This window comes from Megascapheus bottae, chromosome 24, assembly GCF_031878675.1.
Source record: "Megascapheus bottae isolate mThoBot1 chromosome 24, mThoBot2.hap1, whole genome shotgun sequence".
Classification (NCBI taxonomy): Eukaryota; Metazoa; Chordata; class Mammalia; order Rodentia; family Geomyidae; genus Megascapheus; species Megascapheus bottae.
In genome coordinates this window covers 11622909-11644841 of record NC_143532.1, presented here as the reverse complement: position 1 = coordinate 11644841, position 21933 = coordinate 11622909, and the positions used below count along the sequence as shown (strand labels likewise).

At 47.6% G+C, this 21933-nt stretch overlaps 1 protein-coding gene across 1 annotated transcript in view; it reads left to right on the top strand.

Moving 5' to 3' along the window:
• The first annotated feature begins 371 nt into the window (after positions 1-371).
• Cdh3 (cadherin 3) overlaps positions 372-21933 on the top strand; it is a 41254-nt gene continuing 19692 nt past the window's right edge. The window contains exons 1-2 of the mRNA XM_090357381.1: positions 372-470; positions 687-795. Of these exons, the coding sequence (XP_090213507.1) occupies positions 423-470; positions 687-795 (157 nt within the window). The 5' untranslated portion in view covers positions 372-422. The remainder of the gene's footprint in view (positions 471-686; positions 796-21933) is intronic.

The window sequence follows — 21933 nt, the reverse complement described above, 5'->3', positions numbered from 1 at the left end:
GAAGTCTCTGCTTTCCGTCAGCTTCGTCTCCCTCCCCCTCCTTACCCCCCCTTCCTCGCCTGCAGCCGCAAAGCAAAGAAAGCTTTGTCTCCGGCTGAGGAATGGAGTGATTTTTTTTTTTAATCTCCTTTGAATCCCCAACCTTCCAGACCTTCCGCGTTCCCGTTGGGAACAACTCCAGAGCTGCCCCCCGCGCTCTCGAACGCCCACCCGGGAGGCGTCCCGGAGCTCAGCACCGGCCCCAGGCGCGCCCGGCGCGGCCCCACCTGCGAGGGGGCGTGGCCTCGCGGCGCTGGGCCAATCAGCGCCTACCTGCGCTCACCTGGCCCCCCCCCCTCCGCGGGCGAGCCGCGCCGCTCCGAGCTGAGCGCTGCGGAGTTGGGTGGTCGCCGCCGCATCCGCCGTCGGCTCTCCCTGCAAGCATGGGGCTCTGCCGAGAGCGTCTCGTGCCCCTCGTGCTCCTCCTCCAGGTACCCGGGGGCCGGGGCCTTGCCATAGCGGGGACCGCTCCCTGGAGGGCGGGCGGGGTCCGCAGGGCGCGGGGCGTTAGAGCTGACGCGCGGGGTCGGGCTTGTTGGGGGTCTGGGTAGCCCCGGAGTTCCCGGAGGGGGTCTCCCCGAGATGAGGCGCACCGATGACCCAGACTCCCCCCTTCTTCTTTCCTTCCTTCGCCTTTTCCCCTGAAGGCACAGGTTTGCTGGCCTCCGTGCGCAGCCTCGGATCCGTGTCCTCCGCGCCTCGGGGAGGCTGAAGTGACCCTGGAGGCGGCCAGCACCGAGCTGCAGCCAGGACCAGGTAAGACCCTGCCGGAGCCAACCTGCGTGGAGCCGCCGCGCGCGGGACCGCACGTGGCCCGCGCTAGGAGTGGCCGGGCCCGGGCACTTCTGGTGCCTCGGATCCCGGGGAGGCACCGAAGGCGTGGAGGGGGTTGCGATGGGTGTGTGTGTGTGCGCGCGCGCGTGTGCACGGCCGTCAGACCAGGCTGGGCAGAGAGACGCCCCCTAACGTCCAGCCCCTCTTTGCCCCGGCCATCGATGCTAGCTTGGACCCCTCGGTGCCGAGTAGCCGAGCCCCTCACCCAGCCCAGACGTCCGAAGTTCTCCCGGGCTGGCCCCCAGCGCAGGAATGCGCGATCCACATTCCTTCCCCAGCCCCCGCGCAGGTGTAGGGATGAGCCGTGCCCCGCGCAGCCCCCTTCGCCCCTCTCGGGCCCCCTTTGTGAACCGTGCTTTGTGTCTCCGACAGACAGACCGGGTCTGTTTCTCTTCTCTTTGCTCCCCTCCCCCGCCCCCCTCCTTCCCGGGCAGCTAGCTGGAATGTACTCTTAACCCTGCCCTTCCCGGAGGGCCTGCTCCCCTGACGCCTGCCTGCCTGCCTACAAAGGACCGGGCACACCTGGCCTGGGGCCATCACGTGTGGGGATACTGCTGCACCCCAAAGTCTTGGGACAGCGATGGTAGATCAGTTGGGGGGTGTAAGGGAACCCAAGCCAGAAGGCCTTGGGCAATAGAGAGGGTGGAGGAGAGATCAAAGCACATTTTTGATCTTCCACTTACTCATTTTCCTCACTGAAGTTCAAAAACTTGAAAGTGGGGGTCACTTTTGTGTGGGGATCCAATGTGTCATGAGACTTAAGAAGCTGCCGGCCGGTGAAGGGTTCTTTCCCTCTAAATGGAGAGAATTGTTGGGGTTTTCAACACAGAATCAAATCTAAGTGATGAAACAGGGGTGTAACTTGGGTGGGACACCCCAGAACTACCATGTTGGGGTTTTTTTTTCCCCCCCTAGGGAGAGGATCTACAGCTTAACTGGTTTTCAAAATATTAAGAATGGTGGCCACTTAGTATTTTTTTTCCTAGTGATTCTATCAGAGTAATCCTTACCCACCTCTCAACTCTACACAAATGCCCAAAGCTTGAATGTGGGGGTGTCCTGCCTAGGGACAGAAAGGCCCTTCTTTGTTTCTCTAAGGAGGATTGAGGGCCTGGAGTCTGTGGAAACCTTAAAAAAATTCTTCCCCCAAATAACTCTGCAGATTGACAAAACAATTAACACCCAGGCTGGGCCAGGCTGCTTAAACCCTTGGCTGCAGGGAGCTGAGCTGAGGCATAAGAGGCCATGCCTCATAAACTTTAAATTCTTGCACATGGCTTTATTACTGGTTGGCTAACAAACTGCAAGTGAGCCAAACCTGTAAAAATGTGAACTCGGGCAGGGTCCCAAATCCAATTCCGGCTCCCTGAGGAAGCTTTATGGCTAAGCAGACCTCTGCCAAAATCTCCCCTCACTCTTCCACCCCCATTGTCAAGTTCTCTAGTAGAGTCTGAGAGCCCTCCATGGTTTTTGAGCATTATCAGCACCTTATCTTTCTTACTGAAGTGGGAACTATCAGATTCACCAGGCTCCAGGTTGATAGGGGAAAGCAGTGATCAGGTTTTGGATTTCATGGTTGAGTGGTTAGAGTACTTCCTGGTGACATCAGGTATTGTAAACCTTTTGAGGAAACTCAGCTTTCTCAGGAGTCTGGGTTTAGGGTTGTGAAAATGGTGGATTTGGGCCAGGAACATACCTGATTTATGAAACAGTGGGCTAGTATGTAGGGCTCACCTTGAGTCTCCCCACAAGATGTGATTGGTTCTTAAGGCAGACTGATTGTGAAATGGGATGCCACCTTGATTTTAAGAGCAAGTTTCAGGGTCCAATTAGTTGAGACTCCCCAAGCTGGATGTAGTTGTGCCTATCTGTAATGCCTGCTACTCAGAAGTTGAGGATTTTTTTTTTTTTTCCCCAGTTCTGGTCCTGAGTTCAGGGCCTCAGTACTGTCCTTGGACTGTCTCAAGGCTAGAGCTCTACCACTTGAGCCACAGCACCACTTCTGGCTTTTTTTCTATGTATGTGGTACGGAGGAATTGAGCCCAGGTCTTGGTGCATGCTAGGCAAGCACTCTACCACTAGGCCAAACTCCAGTTCTGAAGCTGAGGATTTCTTAAACCCAAGGATTCAGGTCCAACCTAGGCAATACAGAAAGACCTCTCCTAAAAACTGAACAAGTTGGGCAGCTCATCTCTGTAATCCTAGTTACTCAAGAGGCTGAGATCTGCAGATCAAGGTTTGAAGGCAGCCTTGGTAGCAAAGTCCATGAGACTCTGTCTAATTAGCTACCAAAAAAAGCTCAAAGTAGAGTGGTGGCTCAGGTGGTAGAGTATCAGCCTTGAGCAAAATAAAGCTGAAGGGACAATGCCCAGACCTAGAGTTTAAGCTCCCCATTCAACCCACACAAAACAAACAAACCTGGGGCTATAACTCCTTTATAGAGTAAGGTCCTGGATTTAAAATTTAAAAGAAAGAGAAGCTCCACAACAAAAATGTTTGTGTTCAATGACATACATTTCTATCTCCCTCTCCTCATTCCCAGTGCCCCAAACAAGAGCTGCCCACCCTAGCTCCAAGCTGGGTGGAATGGGCACACTTTCAGGCATGCACAAACTCTTAAATGTGGCTAGCCAAGCAGGTTTCCATATTGCTAAGAAACAGTTGCCCCTGGGTTATGAATATTATGGGTGTTGATGAAGATGAGCTTCAAAAAAAGAGCTATAATTAATGCCTTGTCTGTATGTACATCTCTCCCTTCAAAGCCCTTCTATAACTCTAAGCTTGCTTTAGCCTAAAATTCCCTTTGAAGCAGGCAAGGTAAATATTAAATACCTTGAGCTCTTAGTCTCAAGAGTTGGAATTTGAGAAAATCCATAACCTAACCCTATCAGAAGTTTGAAAGATGAAAAAATGGAGGCACAGCTTAATGAGATTGGTCTGCTCACCTTGGACAGCTTCTTTTGGGGCTTCCAGACATAACTTTTACCTCTTGGTCTGTACCTGCGACCCAGCATGAGCTTAAGAGGGTGCCTGTGGGTCTTTGCAAGAATCATGTCAACCTTTTGAAGTTGAGCCCAATTTACAAAAGAAACTTAAAATGGTGTAGTTGTCCCAGCCATGGTGGTTGTGGTCCAGGTGAGATCTGAATAGTAGTTTCTGAGTTCTCTGGCTGAGATGGGAGAACCTTGGTACAAAGCCAGTCTGGGCACACAAACCTGGGAAGACTCAATCTCCAGTGAAGCAACAAAAAGCCAGAAGTAGAGGTGTGACCTTGAGTGAAATGAGGCTGAGTTCAAGTCCCAGTACTGGGGTGTGTGTGTGTGTGTGTGTGTGTGTGTGTGTGTGTGCGCGCGCGCGCGCGTGTGTGTGCGCGTGGATGTGCGTGTGTGCGCGTGCGTGCTTTCTGCTCTTTCTCTCCCACCCAAGAAATAGAATGATGCTGCCCTGAATCCCACAGCTGCCAGTAACACTCAATGCCTGTGAACTTCTAAGTTTCTTTTTTGTTGTAGAATTTTCTAGAAGCATTTCTGTAGAGGGTATAAACGTGGATACATCTAAGAGTCCTAGTATGGGAACTTGAGAGGTCAATTAAAAAGGAAACCAAGCAGGAATGTTTTCCTGTCCCTGTGCATGCCACCTTGAGATTGGATCTAAAATCAAAGAGGAGAGATGGTAGAAATAAACTTGTTCAGTCTTAGTGCCGTGACTGGACATGAGGGACAGCCAGTGATTTCCTGGCCAGCATGGCGTAACCCCCAAGCATGCAGAATTCCCTGCACACTCAGCTTCTGGATTAGATTGAAAGCTCATCAAAAAAACTTCAAAGTTCATTAATAAGCCCCCATCTGAGCTGGAGTTAACATTAAGGTGATGTTTATTTCTGCTTCTAGGTTAAAAACTGCCTTTCAGTGTGGAGCCTCTGCTGTATGCTCTGCCCTTTATTTATGGTTCATTCTCTCAGTTAAACCTGTATTTATCCTAAGTAGGTGCCAGGATCTGTTGTAGGACTGCTATGGTCACAAAGGGTAAACAAAAGTTCTTACCCTTGAGTGGCTTACAGTCTAACCTTGGATACTTTTTATGCTAATGGTTGCCTTGAAAAGCTGGTAGCGGTAACTTCCCCTGGGCTGGAAAATGGAGTCTCTGGGGCTGGCAGCCTGAAGGCCAGACTTAAATACTGGTTGGCTGCCTCTATGGCCCAGGGGGTTTCATGGTGCCCATACATATGAATGTTGGGGAACTGAGCTATAAGGGCCATGATGGAGTAGGGCTGCTTTTCAATACTGTCACCAGGGATTGTGTCTGGGGAGCAGGTCTCAAGCCTCTCGTCTCCCCTCCCACTTCTTTGCCAGACTCTTGGTTCCTAAGATACCCAGGCAGGTTTCCTCACCTCCATGCTGGAAGGAAGGCTTTGCCCATGATGAGCAGGGCCAGAAGCTCTGCCAAGTATCTGGAGGGTGGTGGGAGGAAGGAGGGAGAAGCCTGTTCCCCTCCCCCCCTCACCCCCCAAGCCTGTACCAGCTGAGGTTCCTTTTGTGAGGTTGAACAGTGTCTGTTCAGAGACTTACTGTTGTGAAAGTAATGTTTTCAAGTGCCCAAGCTCAGTACAGCTGGCCATACCTCTAGAATCAAGGTCTAGAGCCAGCCCTGGCAGGAAAGTTCCAGAGATTATTTCCAGTTAATAGCAGCAGCAGAGTTTGCTCAAGTAGTTGAGAAAAACAAACAAACAAAAAGACAGGTGACAGCTCAAGGCCCAGGCCTGGAAAAAACAAAATGTCCAAGTGTTAAACTCAATATTACCAATTTCAAATGCCTATAAAATAAACTACTCAGATCCAGAAACTTGATTAACAGCACCTCCCAGACCCCTTCCTCCTTTCTGTTCACATAGATGAATTTGCTGTATTTGAACTCAGTGTCCTGTTAGTGCTGGCGTCTTCCACTGCACATTGAATATCGTTGTAGTTGATTCTCGCATTCCATCATGGACTGGTACGGTTGTACCAGTGCCGGGGCCTCTGATAGCAGCTCTGGTGTTGGTGATGAACCCAGAGCTTTGTGGCTGCTAGGCAGTGCTCCGTCACTGTGCTCCACAGCCCAGCTCCTCTGAAACATATGCACATCCTTAGGTGAATCTACTACCTGCCTGTATCGGTTAGGTATCTGCCAGAAGCACAGTTGCTCTGGGGTTCTAAAGCCATCTTGATGCCCTGCTACTGTACTGGGAAGTTGGGAAGAGTCTCTTAGACTGGCCACTCCAGCTGTCTCCTTATCAGCCCCACCCCTGCTGTTCTCACCACCACCACCATGTGCTCAGACATTGAAGGTCTTTGTTAGGCACTTGGTCCTGTATTTTGGCAGAGAATATCTTAACCATTTTGTGTGTGTATGTGTGTCCGGGGAAGCTGGTCAGTCATGGGGTTTGAACCCAGGGCCTGGGCACTTTCTCTGTGCTTAGGGCTCGAGCTTTGCCACTTTAAGCCATGGCTCCACTTCCAGGTTTTCAAGTGGTTAATTGGAGATAAGAGTATTGTGCAAATTCTGCCCTGGCTGGCTTCTAATTCAGATCTCAGCCTCCTGAGTAGCTAGGATTTCAGGTGTGAGCCACCAGTTCCCTGCTTTATCTAGCCATCATTTGCTCTTAAGCTAACGCACTGGGTGATGTTTCTCCAAAGTAGGAAGAAAATCTGGGAAGGGTTATGGTTTCTTCTCTCTCTCTCTCTCTTTTTTTTTTTTTTCTTTGCTAGTCCTGGGCCTGAGCTCAGGGCCTGAGCACTGCCCTTGGACTTTCTCAAGGCTAGAGCTCAAGCACTTGAGCCTCAATACCACTTCCGGCTTTTTTCTATGTGGTACCGAGGAATTGAACCCGGGTCTTCATGCATGCTAGGCAAGCACTCTACCTCTAGGCCAAACTCCCGGCCCTGGATTATGGTTTCTTAAGTGGAAATATCTTCCCCAGAGTGGATTTTTTTTTTTATCTGTCATGGGACTTGAACTCTGGGCCTGGGCGTTGTCCCTGAGCTTTCCAGATCAAGGCTACTGCACTACCCCTTGAGACATAGTGCCACTTCCATTTTCTGGTGATTAATTGGAGAGTCTCATGGGCTTTTTAGTACCAGGGCTGGCTTTGAACCGCGATCCTCAGATCTCAGCCTTCCAGTGTGGAGGACAGTAGCAGCCTTCTCATTTTGGCAATAGAATGGTTGGGTCCAGCTCCTTCCTCACTGTAAGAAGCAGTGAGGTATCTGAAACCTCAAAGCCAAGGTGAAATGGTCGCTCAGTCAGCAGCTACTTTCTACTAGATATTCAAAGAGGCCTTTGGTGAGCTCCTGATTTAGAGGAGGATACAGGCCAGGAGCGTAGCCTAGTGGTAGGGTGCTCGCCTAGTATGCATGAAGCTGTAGGTTTGATTCCCCAGTACCACATACTCAGAAAAAGGCACAAGTAGCTCAGATGGCAGAGCCTTGAGCAAAAGTGTCCAAGGACAGTGCCCAGGCCCTGCGTTCAAGTCCCAGGACTGGCAAAAAAGAAAGAAAGAATACAGGTCAGCCACCAAGCAGTTTGCATAGTGACTCCATTCGCTGGCTGAATGCAGTACAGGTGATCCAGTCGTGAACAAAAGATGTGAGAAAACCCAAGCCTTAAAGGCTCCTGTAGTGCCAGTGGAAAGATATAAAATAAACTCTGTGTGTGTGTGTGTGTGTGAGAGAGAGAGAGAGAGAGAGAGAGAGAGAGAGAGAGAGAGAGAGAGAGAGAGAGAGAGAGAGAGAGAGAGAGGGAGAGAAGGGAGGGAGGGGGATTGGTGATGAGAACAATGATATAGGAAGAGTTGCTCCCATACTCCTGGAGTGGTGGTGATTGCCAGGCTACACCCTGGGGAGGAATGATGAGATTGGAGCGAAATAGATTGCAGGGAAAGTTCTGGCACTGAAAACAGCAGAATAGGTTCCAGTAAGTTATGCGTGAATACTTATAATCTGGCTAGAGGACTGTTAGGGCTGGGAGAGCCAAGTGAGCAGCAGGTTGGACTTGTCAGGCAGAGACAGGGGTACTGGGAAAGCCCTAGGAGTGAGAGTTTCTGATGTCTGAGAACCAGAAAGCAGGGCTCGTGCTTTTCATTCAGTCATAAAGCCTGGGCTGCAGGGCTGACAAGTAAAGACTTTAAAAGGTGTCCACCCAGGGCTGGGAGTGTGACCTAGTGGTAGAGTGCTTGCCTAGCATGCCGAAGCCCTGGGTTCCGTTCCTTGGTACCACATACTACCAGAAAAAGCTGGAAGTGGTTCTGTGGCCCAGGTTGTAGGGTGCTGGTCTTGAGAAAAGCCCAAGGTCCAAAAGCTCAGACCCTGAGTCTAAGCCCCAGCAATCATTTTGGGCCGGAAGTGTAGCCTAGTGGTAGAGTGCTTGCCTAGCATGCACAAAGCTCTAGGTTCAATTCCTGGGTACCACATATACAGAAGAAAGCCGAAGTGGCATTGTGGCTCAAGTGGCAGAGCACTATCTTTAGGCAGAAAGTGTGTCCAAGGACAGTGCCCAGACCCTGAGTTCAAGCCCCAGGAGTGGTAAGCAAAAAATAAATAAATAATAATTTAAAGAAAAATGTCTACCCACTGTATGTATATGGACAGTGCAAAATGAACTCTTTTGTATCCTATGCAACTAACTTACAAATAAAAATTTAAAAAAAAAAGTCAACCAGAATGCTATTTATTTATCAAGTGTTTGCTGCATCTGGAATCACACCCTGTGCTTTTTTTAATAAGCTCCTTTAATCCTCCTAAAAGCCCCACAGGACAGGTAGAATTGGCCCCATTTATTTGCTTTGGAAATTCAAGATTTAAAATTTTGTGTTACTTCTCCATGTCATTCAGTAAGTGTATGAAGCCAGGCCTTGACCCCAGCTCCGGATCCTGAATGTGAAGTACCAAGCTGGTGGGTATATGAGTGTGAGAGGAGGACTGGAAATAGTTAACTTCTGACCCAAATGCTTTGAATCCCCCCTCCCTCTCCAGGCCATGGAGGTGGGGGGTGGGGGTGGAAGGACAGCGCATGTCTGGTCAACAGCTCTGGTCTCCCTCTTGGGGAGTGTGGAAAAGAGGGAGGGTTCAGATTCTATGACTGGTAGTACTCACATCACCATTCTCAGGCCTGAATCTGTTTGTCTTCAGCCTCTCCAACCCTGATTCCCAGTGAAAAAGTGTGGGGAATCTCTCCTCCTTGTTCCCCTCTCTGCCAAATTATGGACGAAAAACCCCACAGCTATAGACTTCCTTCCAGGCTGCAGCTGTTCTGGTCCTGCTGAGCTTCAGGCTGCTGGGGGGTCTGGTATGATACCCACTAACCTCTGAGTTGCCTACCCTCATCCAGAATGTGGGGTGGGATGGGATGGGTGGGCTACTTCTCCCTCAGGGGCCCTAGGGAGGAAAGATCTGTTTCCTTGCAGGACTCAGGAGGTTGAGGCTGAGGAGTTGTGATTCTAGGCTGCCTGCTCTTGTCCCCTCGGTTGCAGGATCTCTGCTTTGGATCGTTTAAGACTGCCTGCTGGGTGCAGGTGGGGTGGCTCCTGCCTACAATCTTGCTCTAGGGGCTGAGATCTGAGAATCACGGTTGGAGGCCAACATAGGCAAGAAAGTCCCTGAAACTATCTTCAGTTAGCCACCAGAAATCTGTGGGGCTGTGACTCAAGTAGTAGAGTGCCCACCTTGAGTGAAAAGTTAAGCGACTGCACCCAGGCCTCAAGTTCAAACCCTAGTACCTGTGTGCGCACATGTCTGTGCACGTGTGTGTGTGTGTGTGTGTGTGTGCACACATGGGTGCACGCATGCACAGACTGGCAAAAGGTGTAGGTCAGTGATAGAGTCCAAGCTTAGCGTGCTTCGTGCCCTCCGTTCAAACAACACACACACAGACACCCCATAAAGATTATCTGTTACCAAGAAGCCTTAGAAATCTGTGTTGTACACTTGAGCAAGTAGGAGGCTTGTTATTATTTAATTCTGACTTTCTGGTTGTCTCATTTTTAGTTTGCAAAGTCTTAATTCCTGTGGAATTAAGTGCATACAACAGTATAGGTACATCTAAAAAAGTTCCTGTTCGTTTGTTTATGTCAGTCTCCATGTGTAGCCCAGAGTAGATTCAAACTCAAGATCTTCCTGCCTCAGCCCCCACAGGCTAAGATTACAGGAGTGTGCTACTATCACTGTTGGCTTGCTTTTTTTTTTAACTTAAGGACCACAGTACCTTCCCTGTGGAGTCATTTAACAGAGAAACAAGAACTACTGATCAGAAAAATAGTTTTCGTTAAATCCTTTCAAACCCAGCCAGGGGCAGACCTATGGTGTGTGTCTAGACCCTGGGGAGGGAAAGGAGGTGAGGGGTATCTAGCCTTGGTAACTTACTCCAAACTGAGGCAAGTGACATTGAGTCCCAGCTCCCCAGCCTGAGGCCCTGGGAGATCCGAGGTGGGCTCTGATTGGACAGTCCGAAGCCTGGCGAAAGACTTTGCACCCCTGGGCTGAGCCTGGGTGTCTGGCTTCAGGCTGGCTGTCTGCTGAGCTTCCTTGTCATGACGAGCCCTGTCTTGCTGTAGCTACCGGCAATGGGAGATAGGAGCCCGTGGGCTTCCCCTGCAAGCCAGAACAGGCAGCCAGCCCCCACACCCTCTATCTCCTCCCTGCGCAGTGTCCTTCAGCAGGGCTTCCCAACAGCCGACCGAGACAGTGCTATTCTCCTGTCTGTTCACTTCCAGAACTCTCCTGCCTTTCCCCAGCATGGATTTAACTCATTCCTACTGCTTCATCCCTGCTGTTGGCTTTTGAGTCTGTAGGATTGCAAGTTTGGCTGATATTCAGAATTGCGCGGAGAGTAATTTTTTATCATTCCACCCCCACATGTGCTACTTCATATTGTTTATGTAGGGCTAGTTGGGATTTAAAAAATAACCGTGAATAGATAGTTACTAAAGGCTAACCTTTTTTTTTTTTACAGTAAAATATGAAGCACTTCATTATGTGACAAGTATAGTTCCCTCCACCCCCAGTCCTGGGGACTGAACTCAGGGCCTAAGCACTGTTCTTGGGCATTTCTCAAGGCTATGCTAACACTTTGAGCCACAGCACTGCTTCAGCTTTTCTATGTATGTGGTACCAAGGAATTGAACCCGGGTCTTCGTGCATGCTAGGCAAGCACTGTACCACTAGGCCAAACTCCGGCCGGTTCATTTCATTTTTAAACATCCCTTAAAGAAGATATGATGAGCTGGGTGTCAGTAGCTCATGCCTGTAATAGTAACACTGGCTACTCAGAGATCTAAGGATAGATTCAAAGCCAGCTCCTGCAAGAAAGTTCTGTAAGGCTCTTAGCTCCAATTAACTACCAAAAAGCAGAAATACTGCTGTGGTTTCAAGTGGTAGAGCATTAGCTTTGAGCACAAAAGTTTAAAGAATAGGCTCTGAGTTTAAGCCCTAGGACTGCTCTTTCCTCCTCCCCCCCCCAACAAACAAACAATGATGACTTATTTTACAGATAATAGAAATTGAATCCAAGAGATTAAACTAACTTACTCTAGGACACACAGCTAAGAAAGTAGTACGGTTTGGATTTTTGGATTCCAGTCTCAGTAGCTTGGTCTGAAACCACTGAAACCTACTACCCGTCTATCCTTAGAGCTCTCAGTCAAGCAAGCTCATTCAGTGTTTAAAGCAAGTCCTTGCAGCCTTTTCCATACAAAACTTATGTTTATGCCTAAGGGAATGTGAAGAATTAGTCTGAGCCATGAATACAAATATCATCCTACAGCTTGCTTTTCAAACTTAGAGTCACAGGCACCTTTCCAGACTGCAAAGATCGCATCCATCTGAGCCATGATTTATGTAGCCAATCCTCTATTTTTATCTTTTACAGATGTGGTAGGGAGGAGTCACTGTAAAAATTGTAAAGTGTTTGGATTTTTTTAAGAACGCTATTGGGAGCCACCTTATTAGGGAAGATTGTCCTGCATGGATGATGGAGTGAACTGGTCTCTTAACCCCAGACAAATTGAGCTTTTATGATTAACAGTACCCTCAAGACATGTGCTGTAACTAAACTATTTTAAAATGACTGGTTTTCACAGTAATCAGACTCCTTTTTTTTTTATCAGTCATAGGGCTTGAACTCTAGGCCTGGGTGATTCAGCTCAAGGTTACTGCCCTGCCCCTTGAGCCTCAGCCCAGCCCCACTTCCAGTTTTCTGTTGGCCAATAGGTGATAAGAGTCTTATGAACTTTAGTAGTGCCCAGGCTGGCTTTGAACCATGATCCTCAGATCTCAGCCTCTTGAATAGCTAGGATTACAGGTGTGAGCCACCATGTGCTCCCAGTGCTTTTTTTTTTTTTTTTTTTGCCAGTCCTGGGGCTTGAACTCAGGACCTGAGCACTCTCCTTGGGCTTTCTCAGGGCTAGAGCCCTACCACTTGAACTACAGCACCACTTCGGGCTTTTTCTATGTATGGGGTACTGAGGAATCGAACCCTGGTCTTCCTGGGTGCTAGGTAAGCACTCTTCCACTAGGCCAAACTCCCAGGCCCTCTTTTTTTTTTTTTTTTTTTTTTTTTTTTTGAGGCTCCAATTATCTGATTTCAAAAATACTTGAAATCAAAAACTATTTAAAGTTCCATGATTTTAAAGTATATTACTAAATCTTATTCACATGAACATTGTTTTCCCCTAAGTGCTGGGAACTTAGTAGCTTTCCTAGTGCCTTTCATTCTCAAGTTCAAGGTCTAGATAGCAAGCATTTTTGCTGAAGGACAGTTGATCTCCATTCTTTTTTTTTCTTTTCTTTTTTTTTGCCAGTCCAGGGCTTGAACTCAGGGCCTGAACACTCACCTTGGGCTTTTCTCAAGGCTAGAGCTCTAACTTTTTCTATGTATGTGGTACTGAGGAATTGAACCCAGGTCTTTATGCATGCCAGGCAAGCACTCCACCACTGCGGGCCAAACTCCCAGCCCTGATTTCCATTCTTAAAGTGGTCATTCATTTTTTATCTTGTTTTCCCTTAAGAGGGTCTGAAGAGTTTTGGAATTTGATCCCAAGTACTGTTATGGTACAAGTCTCAAACAGGGTGGAGGCATTGATGTAAAGGATGCATTCTTGAAAACCTCATTTTAAAGCCTGTTATTCAAGCTTTTTGTTTCTCTAGAAACGTGTGTGAAGTGGTGGGGGAAGGGGGATAGGAGCTGGCTGGGTACTCCAGCTTTACAGTTCTGTGACTTGCTACAGAATTCTATATACTAATGCTTATAGTATAATTTGTTATTATATATTTACATTAATATATTACGTATTATAAATATTCATTTTTAACATGTATATATGAGTACTTATGGTATCATTTCAAAGTTCAGTAGTTGAAATTTTCATAAAGTATGTCTGTGCTGTAATGTATACAATGCCTGCCAGAGGGGCTGGGAGTTTGGCCTAGTGGTAGAGTGTTTGCCTAGCATTCACAAAGACCCGGGTTCGATTCCTTGGTACCACATACTTAGAAAAAGCCAGAAGTGGTGCTGAGGCTCAAGTGGTAGAGTTTTAGCCTTGAGAAAAATCCAAGGCCAGTGCTCAGGCCCTGAGCTTAAGCCCAGGACTGGCAAAAACAAAACAAAACAAAACAATGCCTGCCAGAGCTAGCTACTAGGCCTGGGTAGAATCTGTTCCTGCACTGGCAACAGAACCTTCAGCACCTTAAATATCCAGCAATGTGGCTTGCCCAGAGCTGCAGGTACGTGTGTACATTTCACTCCCTATGCCTTATTGCCATTGCAGCTGGCTGCAAGCTGATCAATTGGAGTTCTATTCTGGGATGGTCTTTGAAGAGGAACTACGGTTTAAAAAAAAAAAAAAAAAGACAGCACACTTCATACTGAACTTTTCCATGTATGTGCTGGTCCTAAAGCTTGCACTCAGGGCCAGGGAAGTGTTCCTGAACTTTCAGTTGTGGCTTTTCATTGTTTAATTTGAAATGATTCTCCCAGACTCTCCTGTCTCAAAATTCAGGCTGGATTCTGTCATCCTCAGATCTCAGCCTCCTGAGTAGCTAGGATTACAGGCATGAGCCACCACCATCTAGCTTGCTGTGCTTTGAATCAGTGATGTTCTAGTCCCCACCTTGGAGCCTGGCTATGGGTTTAAAAAGTGTATTCCTTCCTCACTGAGAAGTTAGACCAAGTTCTGATTTCAAATCAGATATATGAGCTTATTGTGGAAAAGCTAGACGATAAGCAATATGTGGGCCCACAGACCTTTGTCTTTGCAAGGGAACATTTAAAAGAAAGTAGAAGTTCATCACTTTCTTATCCTCTTACCTTCCCACCCAAGTCTTGGTTAACGGTGTCTGGGCTCAGGTGAAGGGCCCAGGTCCACACTGTGCCATAGCTGGTCCTCCAGTGCTGCTGCTCAGTAGTCAGCTTCCCCTTCTACTTGACTAGGTTTGCAAAAGGGCTGCAGGCTGAGGGTGGCAAAAGCTACCAGTCCCACTCTCGAAAACAGGATGCCCTCTGTTGTCTAGCCCCACACCTCCAAGGACTTTGTGAAGCTCCTGGAAGTGCAAGGACATCTCTTGGAGATTTTTCCACACCAGCAACATCTCCTCAGCTTTCAGAAGACAGTGATCCGATGCATGGCTGGTAGTTGTAAGGAGATAAGATGGATTCCCTTGGAAGAGCACTGAGGCTCTGGCAGGCTCTTGAGGGTCTTCTTCAAGCTAGCTAGCTAGCTAAAGAAATGGGCCTCCCTCTCAACATGTTCTGTCTTCACCAATGTGCTCTCCCAGCATGCCTTGCTACACTGCGGCCTCTCCCCATTGGTCTCCCACTGTACCTCCTCATAGCCTTTATTTTTGTTGTTGTTGTCATCACTATGTAACCCAGGCTGGCCTCGAACTCTTGATCTTCCTGCCTCAGCCTGCCCAGTCTTGGGGGATTATAGCCAGGGTATCTTTGGCTCCTTTTTCCTGGAAGATGCCTGGGGAGACTTAGGCTGTTTTGCAGGGGGGGGGGGGTACCAGGGCTCAGCCCCATCTCATGATTTGTTCAAGTATAAAACTTAATATTTTATGTTATAATTGTCAGGCTACTATAAATGGCTGTTGTGTGACCTGTTTTCCTTCCCTTCTGCAGAGCTCTTTCTCCTAGGTAGGCTTTCTTTTATGACATCTAAGGCCATAAATGAGCCATTGGAATGATTGTAGCTCAACATAATTGTTATGTTAAAAGCTTGAGACTTTTCCCTTGTATTTAAGCATCAGCTGGGATGGTTCTTGAAGGAATGGGGTACTTTCTGGCACAAATTCTGGGTCAGGGGCTTAAGGTTTCTTAATTTGCAGAAAAGTACCAGTTTTCATTCTCTTCCCATCCCAACAGTAGATAGCAGTACCAGGTTCCCAAATATTCCACAGCTCTTAGCCTTTTAATCAGGCAGTATTTCTTAGTAAGTGAACTGTTTTCTCAGTGGGTTCTCTATGATTTAAGCTATAAGTCCCTGCCCTGTGAGCCTGCCTCCCTCCCCCTCCTCCACTGGTCCTGTTTTTTATATATAATTTTACTTAGGAAAATTCCAGAATCTCCTTTCCAGTCAATTATACTTGCTTTATTGCCACATCTTTTTTTTTTTTTTTTTTGCCAGTCCTGGGGCTTGAACTCAGGGCCTGAGAGCTGCCCTTGGGCTTTCTCAAGGCTAGAGCTCTACCACTTGAACCACAGCACCACTTCCAGCTTTTTCTATGTATGTGATACCAAGGAATCAAACCCAGGTCTTTGTGCATGTTAGCCAAGCACTCTACCACTAAGCCAAACTCCCGGCCCTCTCACCACATCTTCTTATCCCAGCTCCTTAACAGAGATAGCAATAGCTACAACTAAATAAGTTCCTAAACCAAGCGATAAGAGATCTGGTAAGCAGTCTCTCTTCTCACACTGCCGCTGCCTTTTTAGGCCCATCATGTTCAAGCTGATAGTAGTATTAAAGTCAAAATGCTTGGGGGCTGGGGACATGGCTCAAATGGTAGAGTACTTAATTAAGTACAGGCCCTAAGTTTGGAAGAAACATGCATGTGTGTGCGCATGCACACATACACACACACACACACACACACACACACACACACACACACACACACACACACACACACACACGAGACATGGAAATGCCCAGAGAAAAGCAGGGAACAGCCTTAAAGGACATTTTGTTCCAGAGAGATGGATTCTTTTGTTTTATCAAAATATCCAATGTGGTTAGACACTGGGATTACAGTGCTAATAAGACAAATTTACATCTTAATCTAAAAGCTTTCTCTTTCATCAGCTCTTGTGCCCAAGACTGGACCCTTCTTGCCCAAGTTTTATAGTGGCGCCAGTTGAGGATCTGAGGCAAGCTTGGCAGGATAGTTTTTGAAGAGGAACTTTGAACCTAGGCCAGAGACACCTGGCCTTTTATCTAGTGCAGATATATAGATTTGTCTTTTTTTTCAACCAAGACTTTTTTTCAAAGTCTTGGGGCTTTAACTCAGTCTTGGAGACTAAGCTCTGTCCCTTTGCTTCTTTTGCTCAAGGCTAGCTCTCTACCACATGAGCCATAGGGTCACTTCCCGCTTTTTCTGTATACTTTATTGGACATAAGAGTCTCACAGGCAGGGCACTGTTAGCTCATTCCAGCTACTTAGAAGGCTGAGATCTGAGGATCAAGGTTCAAAGCTAGCCCAATCAGGAAGTGGCACTCTGGCTCAAAATGGTAGAGCTCTAACCTTGAGTGAAAAAAACTCAGAGACAGTGCGTGGGCCCTGAGTTCAAGCCCCATGATCAACAACAAAAAAATATTGGGGTGACTGGCTCATTATGTTTCTAGGAATCATGAATACAGGCTCCATGCTGAATACTATCCATGTGCATTGGTAATGTATTATTCTAAAGGTGAAATACAGAGGGTTTGTAGTCACATAAGTCAGGCAGACAGCACATTTTGTTTTGGACAATGATGCCCCTTCCCTCACTCTGTTTTTCCCTCCCTTCCCACCCACAAGTTGTGTAGTTCATTTTCAGCATAGTATCTAATGAATGTCACTGCTATATTTGTTCACTTCTTGTCCCCCCACTTCTCTGCTCCCTCTTACCTTTCCAAAGACTGGTAAATGACCAAATAAGACAAAAAGAAAACAAAACAACCAAGAAAAAACATCTCTTCTTACCATTTCTTAGCATTCATTTAGATAAATATTATTTCATGTGATCCGATGCCTTGTGCCCTTGTGTTCTGAAGAGTGCCCTCACTGTGTGTATAGGCCTCGAGTCCTGTGTAGTTCATCATGTCCCGGTATATTTTAGGTCTAACTTGCATATGAGAGAAAATATGGGCCATCTGTCTCTCTGCACTTAACTTACCTCATTTGACTTGTTCTAGGTCCATCCATTTCTCTGCAAACGACATAATATCATTCTTTCTAATGACTGTGTAAAATTCCACTGTGTATAGGTACTGCATGTTTTTTGGATCTGCTCATCTATTGTAGGGCATCTGGGCTGTTTCCATAGCGTGGCTATTGTGGACAGTACAGCCCTGAATATGGGTTTGCAAGTGTCTTTACAGAATCCTGGCTTGTGGTGTTGTACATAGATGCCTATGAGTAGAATGGCTGCGTCATGGGGGAAGATCTATGTTTGCTTGTTTGTTTTCTTGCTTGCCAGTCCTAGGGCTTGAACTCATGGTCTAAGCTCTGTCCTTGGGCTTTCTCAAGGTTAGAGCTCTACCACTTGAGCCTCAGCACCATTTCTGGCTTTTTTCTATGTATATGGTACCAAGGAATCGAACCCTGGTCTTCGTGCATGCTAGGCAAGCACTCTACCACTAGGCCAAACTCCCGGCCCTTATGTTTAGTTTTTTGAGTATAATAGGCAGCTCTTGGTCAGGTTCCTGGAGTTTGTTTTTCCAGATCCTTGTGAGGGAAACAAGCTAAAGCAGGCATAGATGACTCTGTCTGAGGTCCCAAGTGGGTGTGGGAGCAAGTGCTGTGTTTAGGCCTTTGTTTTCTAGCCTTAAAGTCTGAACTGTGCTCATCAACTCACCTCAAAAAGAGTTTGCCACAAGCCTGGTCATGCCTGCTTGACTTGGCCGTGATGTGTGGTCTGCGGAAGCCAAGTATAGGCAGAACAGGAGCCCACTCACTTCATAACAGAGTGGCTTAAAGGTGAGGCAGGAAGAGTGATGATGCTGGTTTTGAAACAGTGACGCAAAGCCAGGGAAGCCAGCTGTGCCAGAAAGCCTCCAGGAGGAACCTAACCATCTGCCTCAGGGCCTCACCTCCAAGCAGCCGGGTGGTGACTCACAGTTGGCAGAAAGGATTACTCATGTTTCTCCGAGTGCCTGGGCAGGTTTGCCTAGCAAGGTCAGCTACCTGCCAACACTTTCATACCACCGAGTCCTCCTACCAAACTGCCCTCTCCAGATGCAGCCTAAGCTAAGCCAGCTCCCGCTACGGTCTCTGGTCCTTTGTGTGTGCCTCGCCCTCCCGTGCTTCATCCATCAGGAAAAAACACAGCTGTGGGTAACTCCTTCCCAAGTAGGGAGATGGTTTTTTTGTCTGGTGTAGAGATACCAAGACTTAGAGGCAGAAACTTAGGTTAATTGTATACTTAGCTAGTATACAATTACTTTTGTTAGTGGCTTATTCTGGGCCAGGCCCCAAGCTTGATGTTCAACAAACACTAACTTATTCTACCCAAGAGTTTTATAAAGGGGGTCTTATTCTTCTTCCATTTTCCAGATAAGAAAACTGAGTTCCCATAAACTCTCACAATTTACCCGTATTATTTGTATGGAGCATTGTATGGAGTTGAACCCATGTCTTTTGGACTCCAAACCCCATATCATTTAACTGCCCTCAGACCTTGAAAACTTGTCCCTAGGCCATCCTAGTTTGGGAGGCCTCTGCTGTTTCTCTGAGGCAATTGAGACCCTGTGGGAGCATCTTGTTTCCTAAATTGTCAGGCTGGGAGTAGATAGATCTACTTTGACTATTTTGTGAGGACTTGGACAGGGTAAGTTTTACCTGGTTATCTTGGTTAGCTGGGTATCTCTGAGTGTCTTATGTCTCTGGCATGGTGGGGTTTGACGCTTGCTCCCACCTGCCGGGACCCAGGCCTTGTGAAGTGTGGGATGGGACTGATGGGGCCAGCCCCCCTGGGGTACCTGGAATGTACAGCCTGGCTGACCCAGGACAGCTGGCTCCTTGATTGTTGGCAGTGTCCCCCCTAAGAATGGATGGAGAGCCTAGATAATGTGCTACTAACATTTGGAGCCCCAATAATGGAAATATGCCAGCAACTAGGGTAGTGGGGTGCAGAATATATGCCTGAGGGGCAGATTTTTTTAGAGAATGGGAAGATTTCTGGGTTACCGGGGAGTAGCAGCTCTTCCAGTTTGTGCCCTAAGGCTTCCTAATAATGAAGAAAATCACACACACACACACACACACACACACACACACACACACACACACACACACACACACACACACACACACACACACACACAGTGGTAGCCACAGTGCCTCCCCTAGGGAGAGGCTTAAATGGAGAAAGTAGCTTTTTTGTCGGTTGTGGGGCTTGGACTCTGGGCCTGGGTGCTGCCCCTGAGCTCTTCAGCTCAAAGCTACTGACCTCCTCCCTGAGCCACAGCGCTACTTCAGGTTTTCTGCTGGTTTATTGCAGGTAAGAGTCTCATGGACTTTAGTGCCCGGGCTGACTCTGAGCCGCGATCCTCAGATCTCAGTCTCCTAAGTAACTAGGATTACAGGCGTGAGCCACCGCGCCCAGCATCTTTTTTTTTCCTTTTTGTAATCAGTGTTCGAATAATTCGGACCACATCATGGTCCGAATTCAAAAGGCCTATGGTAAAACATTTTGCCCCCTGACTGGGTACCAGTGGCTCCTACTTATAATCTTAGCTCCTCAAGAAGCTGAAATCTGAGAATTTTTTTTCCCAGTCCTGAGGCTTGAACTCAGGGCCTGGGTTACTGTCCTTAGGCTTTCTCAAGGCTAACACTCTACCCTTGAGCCACAGCACCATTTACAGTTTTCTAGTGGTTAAATGGAGGTAAGAGTCTTACTGTCTTTAGTGCCCAGGCTGGCTTTGAACCACAATCCTTAGATCTTAGCCTCCTGAGTAGCAAGGATTTCAGGCATGAGCCACTGTGCTCAGCAAGATCTGAGAATCTTATCACCAATGAACGACCACAAAGCCAGAAGTGGAGCTGTGGCTCAAGCTGTGGAGCCTTGGCTTTGAGCAAAAAAAAAGCTCAGGGACAGTGCCTAGACTCTGAGTTCAAGTCCCAGAGCACACACACAGAAATTAACTGTGTGTGGCTAGCAAGGTCATCATGGCCAAGTGCTTAAGGCAATGGGCCTGAAAACAAGTTGCCATTATTGGGAGGGTTCATTTTCTTCCAGTCTTTTCTGCACATAGTTGCATAGGATGTATAGAGTTCTGAGACCTTCCCCATACCATTTGAAACCTCTGTGGTGTGAGGTTTAAATTACAGTAGGCTGATAAGAGAGAATGGGATTCAGGTAGGAAGGAAAAGGTTTATTTTATTACTCCAGACTGCATGTACCCTGTTATGCCTGGTGGAGACATGTGGCTGATGTCCCCTCTCCTCCCAGCTCTTTGGCCTCAACTCGTGTGGGGAAGGTATGCCAGGTGAGAGGAGGTGTGCACAGCCCCACTGGGTATGGATGTGACTTCAGAGCCTAGGACTCTCCCACAGTCCCATGGGAGATAACATGGAGCTGTCCAGGATGTGACTTCTGGGGGACGTGACTGCTTCCAGGTATACCAGTTACCCAGGCAACTCAGACCCTGGGCAGGGACTTGGGGTGGAGTCTCCAGAACCACCTTCTGGGCACAGATCTTACAGGTGGCATCTTGAGTAAGTGCCCTTTAGATACTTAACTTTTGCCCTGTATTTAAGACCATTTAACCTTAGCCACACATTACACCTGGTACCTCCAGGCTTGAGGCAAAATCAGATTTCCTCTGAGGATGAGACTATAAGCATGTGTGTTGGAATAAGGGTGCAGCCGCCCTGGGGCGTTTATTTTTCTTTGATCAGTCATGGGGCTTGCACTCAGGGCGTGGACACTGTCTCTGATCTCATATCTAGTGCTCTCCCACTTTGAGCCATAGTACTACTCCCGGAGTTCACTTCTACTAGATAAGTTTTAGCTGTTTGGAACTTCACCACAGTGGAATGAATAATGGTTAAAAAAAAAAAATCATTCAGGCCCGGGAATTTGGCCTAGTGGTAAGGGTGCATGCATGAAGACCCAGGTTCGATTCCTCAGTACCACATACATAGAAAAAAGCTGGAAGTGACGCTGTAGCTCAAGTGATAGAGTTCTAGCCTTGAGAAAGCCCAAGGACAGTGCTCAGGCCCTGAGTTCAGTCCCTATGACTGGCAAAAAAAAAAGTCCAAATGGGGACTAGGAGTGTGGCCTAGTGGTAGAGTGCTTACCTAGCATTCAGGAAGCCCTGGGTTTGATTCCTCAGTACCACATACACAGAAAAAAGCTGGAAGTAGTGCTATGACTCAAGTGGTAGCATGCTAGCCTTGAAAAAGCCCAAGACAGTGCTCAGACCCTAAATTCAAGCCCCAGAACTGCCCCCCACCAAAAAAATCCAAATGGGCCAGGGCACCAGTGGCTCAGGCTGTAAGCCTAGCTACTCAGGAGGCTGAGTTATGAGGATCTCGGTTCAAAGCTAGCCTGGGCACAAAAGTTCAAGAGACTTTTTTTTTTTCTCCCTCAAGAAACTCCAATTAAGCACCAGAAAACTGGAAGTGGTACTGTGACTCAAGTGGTAGAGCACTAGCCTTGAGCTGAAGAGCTCAGGGACAGCACCCAAGCCAAGAGTTCAAGCCCCACGACTGACAAAAAAATAAAAAATTACAAATGGATCACCATTCAGAATTAGCCTCTTAATATATATTTGAATTAAAAAGCCATTAAGCGGTAGCAAAGGGCCAGGCTCCATGCTTGCGCCTG